The sequence below is a fragment of the Acanthisitta chloris genome, unplaced genomic scaffold, assembly GCF_000695815.1.
Source record: "Acanthisitta chloris isolate BGI_N310 unplaced genomic scaffold, ASM69581v1 scaffold25629, whole genome shotgun sequence".
NCBI classification, from domain to species: domain Eukaryota; kingdom Metazoa; phylum Chordata; class Aves; order Passeriformes; family Acanthisittidae; genus Acanthisitta; species Acanthisitta chloris.
Window position 1 is genome coordinate 18,539 of NW_008692309.1, and position 12,082 is coordinate 30,620.

At 47.6% G+C, this 12,082-nt stretch overlaps 1 protein-coding gene across 1 annotated transcript in view; it reads right to left on the reverse strand.

The window, feature by feature from the left end:
• Positions 1-11,989, reverse strand: part of RGS8 (regulator of G-protein signaling 8) — a 16,489-nt gene extending 4,500 nt beyond the window's left edge. The window contains exons 1-4 of the mRNA XM_009082618.1: positions 11,927-11,989; positions 9,890-10,428; positions 7,920-8,021; positions 6,929-6,993 (exon numbers count right to left, since the gene is read on the reverse strand). Of these exons, the coding sequence (XP_009080866.1) occupies positions 6,929-6,993; positions 7,920-8,021; positions 9,890-9,915 (193 nt within the window). The 5' untranslated portion in view covers positions 9,916-10,428; positions 11,927-11,989. The remainder of the gene's footprint in view (positions 1-6,928; positions 6,994-7,919; positions 8,022-9,889; positions 10,429-11,926) is intronic.
• Between the last annotated feature and the right edge of the window lie 93 nt (positions 11,990-12,082).

The following is a 12,082-nucleotide window of genomic DNA, read 5'->3' on the forward strand; positions in this document are numbered from 1 at the left end:
GGCCCTGGGTATTGAACAGCAACAAACAATCCTATTTCTGGCTACACATCAGTCAGTGGAGATGTCTGCCTGCCCAGATTCTCAATGGGAAAGGCAGAAAATATATTAGGCCAGACAAGACCAAATTAGAGGCTAAACCTCTCTGCTCTGGCTTTCTCAAGGCTCCTTCATTAACGGGCTCTGAGCTAACTGCTCCATCAGCAGTCTGCGATCGGCAACAAAAATGGATATGTCCCATCTCAGCTATGCTTCCTCCTCCTGTCAGCCCCAGAAATAGCTGTATCATTTCAACTGGTCCTGACACTTATTAATTAAAGCACTTTTAGAGGGAGATCAGGTTTTCACACTGCTACAGTGGACAAAACCAGGGCTCTTATCCATGAGCACTGTAGAGCAATTAACAGTGCAAATTGTGGGTCTAAGCCTGGGGCGATAATGTGACATCAGCTCCGGAGAAGTCTGCAGAGCAGAGTGCCACAAGCATCTCCAGGAGCAGAGCACCTACCAGGATCACACTGCCCGTGGCTGCTTTGAGCATCTCTGTGAGTAGTTAAATATGGTGAAGGAGAGGGATGTTTTAGGGTTGCTCCCCTTCCTGAAATTTGGACCACAGAAACATTTTCCAAAACCTGTATCCTCTTTAATGCCTATAAAATTCACAGGGCCTGTGTGGGAGCAAGTGAAGGACTGGAGGACAGAGCAGGGACTCTTTGCAGGAGGAAAAGGAGAGGACATAACAGCAGGCTGACAGGTTTTAGAAAAAAGAAAGTACAAAAGGGAGGAAGTTGCAGTCCATCAAGATCTGTCATTTTATGTATCATCAGCTCCTAGGATGCTTGACATTAAATATTCCAGCACCCAAGCACGTAGCTATGACTATGCAGTCTCTGCTATGTGTCCCTGCAGAGGTCTTACTCCCCTGCCTCTGTCCTGGGCTTTTTTTCCCCCCTTTTCCTCTACAACAGCCCCAGAACCCCCAGCACTGGCAGAGGATCATTTGCAGGAATAGCAGCATTGCATGGAAAGATCATATCTGCAAACTATAATAGCTACAAAATATAATATCTGGAAAATTTAATATCTGAAAAATATAATATCTGCTAAAGGAAAGGAACAAGATTGACAAGGAGAGAAAGGCGTTTACTTCAGCCCTGCCCCGAAGAGCAGCCACAGCAGGTCCCCCTGGGACCAGGAGGTTTCCATGTGCTGTGCCTCCTGCTCTCATGTCAATCAACTCCTTTTTATCTTGAAGTAAGTTTAGACAGTGAATGGATAAATAATAGTGTCTGGCTGTTCTCTGCTCTCTTTATATATTCCTGTCATGCACTCCTCACAGCCTTCGAGGAGCTGGAAATGATGAGGCTGAACCTGTGAGGACCTTGTAGAGGAGGCTTTGGACACAGGAGAGGTCATCCTTGACTCGAGGCTGCCTGGCTCTCCACAGATTTCCTCTTTAGCCCTTGACTGCCTGCCAGCATTTACAGCTGTGCCTGACAGGTTTGGGGATGGGAGCCCAGATGACTGTGCAGCAGTAAATCACTGCCCACAAGTTTATAATGGAACAATGACAAATCTGATTCAAAGGGCAGGAGGACAATTAGGTATGGGGACTGCCACTATCTGAACTGGAATCTGACCTGGATGTTGACTCTAATCTCCTTCTGCACATGAAGGCTATCAAGGAAGTGTCCCTCGTGAATGATCAGCATTTCAAAGCTCATCCTGCCCAATGGGACAGCTTTTTTTTTCTGGGCCAAGCAGCACTGCATTGGGGTGTGATATGGGCAGGCCAGCATCTATCATCTCCTGAAATATCCTGGCAGACAGCTGGAGCACCTGAGAAGTGCAAATCCAAAGGGATGCTTTACAGAAAAGGCACAGAAATTAAAATCAGAAGTCTTCAGATGCAGCAGTACAAAACATCCCTAACACATAGCCTAAAGGCATGGCCATTCAAGAGGACAGGATGGACAGACCAAGACATCCCTAACACATAGCCTAAAGGCGTGGCCATTCAAGAGGACAGGATGGACAGGATGCACTGTCCTTCAGGACAACTGTGGGACAATTAATTAGGAATTTGACTCCAGCATTGCTTGAAAGAAGCCAAAGTAAAACAGTACTGATGGAGCAGATAGGATGAAGGCAAAGAAACGGAGCTCTTTACTGAGAGTTAAGAATATGAGAAAGAAGCCAAAGTGTTTTTACGTAGCAGTGTAAAGCTGCCCTGCTCTCCAGTTTTATTTAGCAGTGTAAAGCTGCCCTGCTCTCCATTCAAACAGACTGAGGGAACATGCAAGAGGATTGCCAGGAAGGGTTGTGCAAGTGCTCACACCTTACCTCATCCCAAGACCTTACATGTCACCTGGGAATTAAGAAATGACAAGAATTTATGTTTTACAGCTGGGCAGTGCCAGGCAGATCAATGACCATGAGAGGACAGGGGCTCAGGAGCTCCTGATATCCCACTCAAATGTTGTTCTTCAGGCCATGGAGAGTAGATACTTTCCAGCAAGAAGGGCTGTGGAGGAAGGGACTGAAGTGGCAAGCAGAAAACACAAGACAGGTCTTAACTAATGCAGCATGAGGAAGAACCAAGATTAGTGGCCGAAATCAGACAGGCAAGTAGCTTAATAGCCAAGCACCTGCCACTGACAGAGCAAGAAAGCAATCAACAATCATTTATTTAATGCACATGGTTCACTCCATCAGCAATCAGACTTCATGTAGGGAGTAAAGGTAGAGTCTCTGTGGCTGGTAGATGAATGGATTAACTCTATGGAGCATGTTGGGTCCAGGGCTGGAGAGACAAGGTCGCAGAGCTCTGCTCAGCACACGTACAGTGTTCTCACTGCTGCTGAGCAGTGCTCCGTTTAATCTTAGCTGCCTGTCACCAGCACAATGCTAATGCTAATGCTGTTCTGGCTTAGAAAGAACTAGGAGTAGGTTGGGATATTCCTGTGCTGTGTAGGAAGAGGAGGAATGTGTAGACAACAGAAGGACGAGAACAACAATAAAGTTTGGGCAGAAGAGCACAGAGATCACAGAGATCTGGAGCGGGGGGGGGAAACACTCTTGAGATAAAAGTGGAAATTCAGCACAAAGATTTTCAGTGTTGGATGCTTCGTTGAAAAGTGACTAAGGGTTGAGGACAGACTGTCCTGCTGGATTCTGGACAAATGACAAGCCATGTGTCCAGCCCCGCAAGGGATGCAGAATGAGACATGCTATTGCTTGTATTTCCCTCCAGCAGCCTGTCAAAAGAAATCCTCATCTGGCTGACCAGCCTGTACCTCCTGGGCATGGGTAGAGAGGGGATTACTCCTCAGTTACTCACACACATGCACACACACTCTGGGGACCACACTGAGCTCTGCTTCCTTGAGAACCATCGCTCTGGCACAAAGCAGGAAAATATGCCAAAATCTCACTTGTTAAACTCACTGCTTTTGCTCCCTGGGCACCTGAGGAAGCACACTGCATACAATGTGTCTCTTACTCTCTCAATTCCCTGGGAAGAGGAGGATCTCTCCTGTTGCTTGCCATGCTCAGAAGCCTTGACCCCAGGGAACACTGCTGTGCTGTGCTTGCGTCTGGCAGTGAGCTCAGACAAGGCTCCTGATGTAAAATAGGGATTGTCTGGCTGACCTTAGGGTTTTAAGTTGATTCGCTGCACCCATTAGGAAAAACAATTAGGATATCATCGCACTGACCTATCCATCTGGGGCTGTCAGTGAAAAGGAGCTGTGCTGCATCCAACTGCTCAGCACTGCTTACCCTAGGAGGGCTGAGGGATGCTGGATCCCCAAAGTCAATGCAAAAGGAAGGTGGGGGAGCAACAGGGAGAGCCTTCCTGCCTTTCCTACTCACAATCTCTTGCTGATGTCAACACAAATTATCCTTTAAATGACTGGTGAATTAATCCAAATCAGACCACTCTGTGCAGAAGGGCATTATCCAGTCTGGGAATCTCTGCAGACAAGCAACTATTCAAATCCCAGGGGATTTGAGTCCTCCACTTGAGGTGCTGCCAGACAGCAGCAGGTCAGGATCAAACATTACCTATGCAAGGCAGGAGCTCCACAGGGTCATCACACTTCCAGGGACATTTGGCAAAAGTGATCATAGAATCACAGAAAGGTTTGGGTTGGAAAAGACCTTAAAGATCACCTTGTTCCAACCCCCTGCCATGGGCAGGGACACCTTCCACTAGACCAGGGTGCTCAGAGCTCCATCCAGTCTGGCATAATGACACTCTCCACAGAGTCTGTATAATACGTGATACCTATTGAAGTCTCTTCCATTTAGAAACCTTTTGGAGACTCATGAAAACAGGAAGGGGAAGAAGTGTTTTGCCTGTCTTACAACGTGTACCACAACCCTGTGAGCCTTCTCCATGTATCAGGGCAGCCTGCTTACCTTGGTGCTTTGGAGAGTCTTTTAGGGAGCACTGATCCGTTTTCTTGTTCCTTGAAGCAATTTTTGCATCTGTCTAATCCCTTGCAATATTGCCAACAAGGTGTGCCACATTTTCAGCTGCTACATCCAGCTCCTGAGTCCTACGTGAGCACTCGAGGGTTTATTTTCCCCAAAGAACAGTTTGGCTAAAAGGGACCCAAAACCACTGTAACATCTGACCACAGCAGAAAGCACCACACAAACCCTGAAATCAGCATCACAATCTCCTTTCTAAAATAGATGAACTGTCCGTCTAGTGAAGACAGAGTGCATGACAGATGTGTCAAGCAGAAGAGATGTACCTGTGATCCCCGTGGGGGAATTCTCCCCCAGTCCAGCTGGTGCTCAGCCCATGCCCCCAAGCATGAATTCAAATTTTCCCTGGCTAATATTGCTCACCTGAGCATTCAGAGGGAAATCAGCCTGAGACAGTTCTGTCCTGCTCTTGGCACTAAAAGCAGAATATTAGCTGGCAGGTCCACTACAGACAGATGCTGGCAGGCCAGGCTAAGCTTTTTTTACTCTCCAGTTTTGGCTAGATAAGGCATAAGGCTCCCTTACCTGTCTAACATCAGCACTTCTCTAACAGCAAAAATGCAACTCATACAGTATAGTTAATTTCATGAGTATATACTCTTCTCTCCTTTAAGCCAGTGTAACTAAATTAGCACTTCTGTTTCAACAGTGCATTTTGTATTTGCATCATTCTAACCCTTGACTGCCAGGCTGGCAATTCCAGAAACTTCAGGTGCAGAGCAGTTATAACATATTCCTTTAGCAAGTAGTTTATTAAACAACAAATTCTTTTTGTCACTGATCACCAGGCAATGTCACTGTGACTGCTGATAAAAAAAGATTAATTTAAATTTTAAAGATCACCTTCTGTTGCTATTAGGAACTGAATATTTTTCATTAGTGCCAGAGAGTTATCAGAATTACTTTCCGTTCTAAGAGACAGGCAAAATCCTGATAATTCATTTATCACTCTATGAGGCTAATTTATTAATAAAACCAGACACTCATGTGGAGGCTGTTGGACAAAATAATTGAACTAAGGTTTGATTTAGCATTTGCAGTAGTCAGCTGAAGAGGGAACAATCTGTATAACGTCAGGACATAGATGGGCAAATTCACTGGGTTTTGTAACCAAAGCACTTTTGCTGCAGTCTGTATCTAGTAAGGAAAACTTCAACTTTTACACTGGTGAATAAGAAAGAGGAGCTGGAGATCAGGATGGTAACAGTGATGGGAATATCCTGTCCTCCCCCTCCCCATCCCCCGGACACCTGATAGTCTCTCTGGTGCATTTCCCCCTTCTTGATTCTGAATTTCCACAAAAGAAATGTTCCCTCCTAGCCATACCCAGCTACACCATATTTTTTTTTCCCCTATTGGTTGCAAGAGCAATGATCTCAACTAGATACTGCTGCTAAAATTATATACTGCTTTTTCTGCCTTGGTCAGCCAGCCTGTTTAAAGTTGTCACTTAATTCCCTGCCAAAACTGTTGTCATCTCAGTAGAAATGCAGCACAATTACACTTTCCTTAATAACATAATTCTACACATATATTTTAACATGTAAGTGCAGAAAAACCTGAATCTCTAAGCAAGCCAGACAGCTCCCTATTGCAATAAAACAGTTCACCGCCCACGTTGACTTTTCCCCAACCTTGACTCGCTCAGATTTTATTCTCCAATAGAAACACATGAATGAACCCATACTGTGAATTTCGCTGTCTTGTTTATAATTTCTCAGCGTGAAGATGTTGGCAAAGCAGAATAATATTGCTGAACAGAACTGATACGATTGATCTATTGAACAGAGCGAGGTGCACTGATTATAAGCTGGCGTAAGGTTTCTGGAGGTGAAATTTTCAGCTTTGCGTTGATAACTGTAAATTAGATTCTGCTCAGGGCGACCAGGGATGATTTCTCTGCGACAGAGCAAGTTGTTCAAGGTTACTGAGCCACGTAGACTGGTGTGTTGTGGTGCTAGCAGCAAAGGCTGAGCTTCAACACAGTGTGGCTGCACAGCAGCTCTGAGAGCAGCTGGGGGAGAGGGAAACAAGGTGTGTTGTGGATCTTGGGGGATTTAGTGAGCTGACACTGCCATTTGCTTGTGTGGAAAGGCTGGACCCAGAGGCACATGCCAAAGGATGGTCTGCAGGGCTACAGCCTTAGGCTCCTGCCTCCAGTGCATCCCCAAGAACTGGAGAAGGCAACACCTCGGGCTGATGACTTTAGCAGCTGTGGTTTTCCAGTCAGGAGCAAAATCAGGAAGGGAACACACTGAAACCTTTTAACCAGGGGGCAAGTCCTGCCTGTAAAGGACAATAACCACTGGGTAGTGAGAAACTGTCTGAGGGATCATTCCCCTGCTGTGCAACACATGCTTTGTTTGCCTTAGTTACAACAGGTATTGAGGGTACAAGGGGAAAAGAAGAAAGGTAGAATTTTATCTCTACTCACATTTATGAGACAAAAGGACATCAAAGGAGTCTGCCCATCTTGTTGCTTCTTCTGTTGACAGTCTTCTGTAAGGCAAGGAAGGGATAAGTTACAGACAACACATGGCTGCTGATCCCCTCTGAGGCTGTTTGATGAGGACACCGAGGAAGGCTGGAATTCTTCTCACCTGACTTTGGAGGTCTACAATGTAGAGGTTTCCAGGTGAGCCAAGAGACCCTGAGCTCCCTTTAGAATCAGTGAGGAGATACCAAGGGACTTGCAGAGACTTAACTCTGCTCATCTCACAATTCCCAGGTAGGCAGTTAAAATAGGCAGTCAAAAAGGGACCAATTTTTCCTCATTAACTCTAAGGAGAAGCCCAGGGAACAAGCTCAGACACAGACATTTACATTGTAAAAGTCAAAAGTCAAGTGAAATGAAACCCACCACTGCAGAAATGTTTGTTTATCTTGCTGGCCTTTCAGGGGAAGGACCGATCTTAGCTCAGGTATAAGCAGTGACTTGTGATGAGATGAACCCCATCCCACTCATCTAAAATCAGGACTCTGGATGGTCTGAGACATCTACCTTTAGCATCATGCAAACCATCACCCAAATTTTGGCAGGGTTTAATAGCAAGGCTTAGCTGAAGATGACTGTGACCTGAAATTGCTGGTCACCTCTTATACCGAGCCAACTGCTCAGGCTTTGATTTGTGATGACAGAAGTGTAAATTACATCCTCAAAGAGGTGCAGACATGTCCCACATACAGCAGTGGGGACTGTGTACATGTCCTGTCTCACAGGAGAACTCATGTCAATGATCCAGGAATTTCTTGAGGCTGTTCCTGCTGTATCAGTGCCGTTTTGTTCTCCTCCTTCCTTGTGGCTAAAAGAACTAGTCAAAGCTTATACAAAGTACAACAAAAGGAAGACAATACTGGAGGGGGTGCTGGGCTGGGAGGGGAAGGACAGAAATGGGGTTGGGGTGGGATGCTGCAGCTATACTCACTTCAAAGCCCGGTTGGGCTTGTCCGGAAGAATAGCTGTGAAATCATTATATGAGTCTGATTTGTGAGACAGGCAGCCCAGGCGAGTCCTCATCCCTCTGTTCCTGTGGTCGATGTGGGGGAGCAGGGGGGTTAGCAGGGGAAAACCAAAGAAGATGGTCATTATACGTCTAGCCACATTGGCAAAAACAGACAAACCAAAAAAACCTCAGTGGCTCTGTGCCTCATCAGACCTGTGTCCTTGGTTCCCTCAACTGTGAGAGGGACCCTGAGGCATCTCCAGTAAGATGCCAGGGAGATGGCAAGGATGGACACAGCACCAGAGCAACTGAAGGCTTCACCCACACCAGTCATTCAGCTGCTCCAGCTGGCAAAAAGGCTTTTAAAGGCTGCGATTTGGGATGGTTTCTTGGAAAGTCCTGCTCTGGTCAGGTGTGGGAGGAGACCAATGGGCAGCAATCAGTCACCATGTTCCAGCAGCACCAGAAACAGCACAAATACCAGGGCTGGAGGGCAGGAGTGGACTGGAGGAAGGAGAGGGGGAGTAAGGCACCTGCAAGGTGAGCCTGTGCTGCAGAGCTGAGTCCTCGGCCAGGATCAATCCCGAGCAGCTCCTTTAGACTCGGGTTACATAAGCAGGATAAAACTGCCTCTCTCCTGACACGCTTACCCAGGCAGAAAATGGCTTTATTGCTTTTTTCCTCTAAATTTCAAACCAGCCCCAGAGCCTTCAGTCCTCTGCCAGCCCCTCATGTCCTTGCCAGCCCCTTCCCGGGGCAGCAGCCGCAGCATCTTTCATTATGTAACCCCAGGATGGGGAGGAACACAAAGGGAGAGGGAAACAGAACACACATGCATTAAATGGGACTGGCATCATCTCCTCTCCAAGACATATAGGGGCTGCTTAATGGGTTTATATGGACTCTAGGAGGGCAGAGCCTGTGATCTGCCTCTCCAGCCCCAGGGGATCTCTTCTTACAAATTCCCTGGACATCGAACTAGGCCATTCTCTTTTTCGGACCCTGGGAGGAGGATTTAGTGACCCAGTCTCCACTTCGCAGCTCCCAGACCTCCTTTTGAGCTAGAGAAAGCCCTTCTCCAAGCTCTGCTGCCAAACAGATGCTGAACACTTTCTGTGGCTGCAGAAGTACAGTATTTTTTCCCTCCCATATGTAATTCTTGCAGAACACTTCAGCACCAGCGCCTGAGCCAATCTGTAGCATGCCTGTTTCCCCCTTCTCCTCCTGCCCTTCAGAGAGCTTCTATTATTGCACATTTTAATGTAATCTTAAAGCAAATTAAATGTTAATTAAATGCACCGAGTGTCTCCCTGGTGCAGCACAGGCAGCTCACAGCGTTTAACAGGCACAAAAACCAGGAGATATTCAGTCACAGGAATTGTTGCACAGCTTCCAACCATGGACCCATGGCCATGGGCCTGGGATGCTACACTCCATAAACCTCAGGCATAGCTCAGAAAGTGTCACATTCCCAGCTGAGCACACTGGACCTGCCAAGCTCAAACAGACACCAAGTCCACAATAGGATGCTTCTGGTACCTTTCCTGATGCCTCCTACTCCCAACCTTTCTCTTCCCTGTGCTGTTTGTTCTAGAGAGCTCACGAATTTCCCAGCAAGAGGTGTGACATGCATTACCGCAATGCTGCTCAGATTTCCCTCTGATGCCTGAGATCAAGGGAATGCAGCAGGGAATCAGAGCATATGGGGGACAGAGACTCTGCACCATGGGCGAGGAGCTTGTGTCTCATGGAACACCCTTCTCTTGGTTAGGACTTCCAAGACAGGACACAGGAGAAAGAGAAGGAAAGAAACCAGGTCTGCAGCAGGTGGAGAGGCAAGAGAAAGGCAGGAGGGAAGAGGGGACACTGCAGAGAGTTGAAGGGCTTGCTGGACGAGGTAGACAGTGACAGGATAGGCAAGGGTGAGGAATGCATTGTGTCTTTCCAGTTACCTCCGTGGGATCAGTAAGGCAGCCATTCAGGCATCCAGTTATGGTTAACCCTTTAACTGGCTGGCTTGGACCGCAGTCGGGGCTGTTTGCAGGAGACAGGAGTGCAGGAAGGAGGGATTTACTGTTTCATGTCCTGGCACTTAAAAGTATATGAAAGAATCCTCTTTGCCCAAAAACGAGGAGGGCCAGTTTTTCTCAACCCATTTGATCCTCGCCTCCTAGTGCGGAAGGTCAGTTTTTCAACGGAAGACGTTCAGAGTTGAGGGATGATCACAGAGGAGAGACAGCATTTCCTTCTAAGCCCAGGACCGCAGGCTAAGTCCAGCTTCAGGTCTAAAGTGATTTGAGTTTGGCGTCACAGCTCACCACGGAGCAGCAGGAGTTGGCATTATCGCACTCATCATTCAACACCTCTGAAGGTCTCTCCTCAACGGGCAGAGCTCCAGGCTGACCTCGCTAAGAAGACCAAACTACCTCTTGTCCCTGTCCCTCCAGGTCATGGCTGATGTTACTGGCCAGGCATCATGGAAAATTTGGCACTGCAAATAAAATAACAGGAGGACTTCACGCATCTGCAGGTGCTGGTCTTTTCACCATCACAGGCTCAAGCACTCGCACAAAAGTACTCAAAGCAAGCAACTCCTCTTTGGAGCGGTGGGAGCCTGCAGGGAGCCACCAAGGAGATGCACAGTCTGCAAAGGGAAGGGAAGGGTGGAAGGAGAGAGGGACATTGGGGATGGTGGGGTCCCTGTGAGTCTTGGCACACAGGCAGCTGGTTGAACGAATCTCACATCAGAGAGTGAAGGTGAGATCCACCAGCCAGGAGACCAAGGGGACAGAGAGCAGGACTGTACAGTGAGCAAAGGTAGACACCAGGACAGTGCTAAGCTCTGGGTAACTTCCTTGTCATGTCTTCTTGTCCACTGGGAACAACCGAGGAGAAGACAAAGGAACTGATGAGAGCAAGGAGGGTGTGCCTGGAGTCAGGACCCTGCTCTGCTGGGGCCTGGAGAGATCCTGAAGCTTGGGCTGCCCAATGCAACATCCCTCTTAAAACCTGATTACATTAAAAATGCACAAAGCCTCTTCCCAACTAAATTAATGGAACTGGGATTGTGCTACATGCCAGTGAGTGCATTTCCTTAATCCCTACCCTGACCGGCTGCTTCGATGCGCTTTAACTGAAATCAATCCTTGTAATTCCTTAAGCCCCTTTAAATTTCCTCATTAACAACCTCACCCTCATGTGGGGGCCACAGAACATGATTTCCTAGAGTCCAGCAGCCCCTGCTCCTCTTTCCCACTGCTGCTCCACAGCCACAGCTGGAAGTGGAGACGGGTGCCCACTCCCTTGCAGCCTCCTGTAGCAGCCTGATTTTTGGGGGACTGTTATGAAACAACCTTCTGCTCACCCCCACACCCACCCCCTCGCCAGCCCCCACAGCAACCAGCTGCACTGCTGAGCAGCACCCAACTTCCCTGTGATCCCAAAGTCTGACTGACTTCACGGATGCTGAGACCTACATTTCCTGTCAAGGCAATCCCACTGCTGGGCTGACATACCCACAGATATTTCCTCTGATTCCAAATAAAGCCAATTAATTTTGACTTTCAGATATAATCTGTGTAGTCTGGTAAAGGCATTGCAATAGGGGTCCTGGTGAAGGTCTTTGCCTCCTACTCCATCATTCATCCTACCTCCCCCTCCTATGAAAGGACCCTGGTCAAGGAGAATTGCCAGTCTCATCATGGATATGTTTTGGGGGTTTCTCCTTGGGAGAGAGAAAGGGAGGGGTGTGATTAGGACATTCAGGTTATCAAAACACCTGAGCAAAGATAAAGAAGCCATCCCAATAAGAAAAAATAGCAGCACAAAGGTTTAAAAACAAAAAAAAAACAAACCAGCCAACAAAACTTGACGTGAGATCTCAGGGGCTTCAGGAGCTTAAGACCATCCATTCCCATGCAGAGAAAGCCAGAAAAAGCCGAACACAGAGGCACTGCAGACAAGACAGACACAGAGAAAAAGATACTCACTGCCTTTGACCTGTCCTCTCTGCCGGTGGGTCTGTGCCGACAGCGTGGTCAGAGAGGTTCTGGGGAGAGAGCAGAGCGGTCTTCTTCAGAGACAGCCCCTGCTCGGGGTGAGAGTCACACCTCGACACCACTCCCCTCCCCTCCCCACCTCTCTCC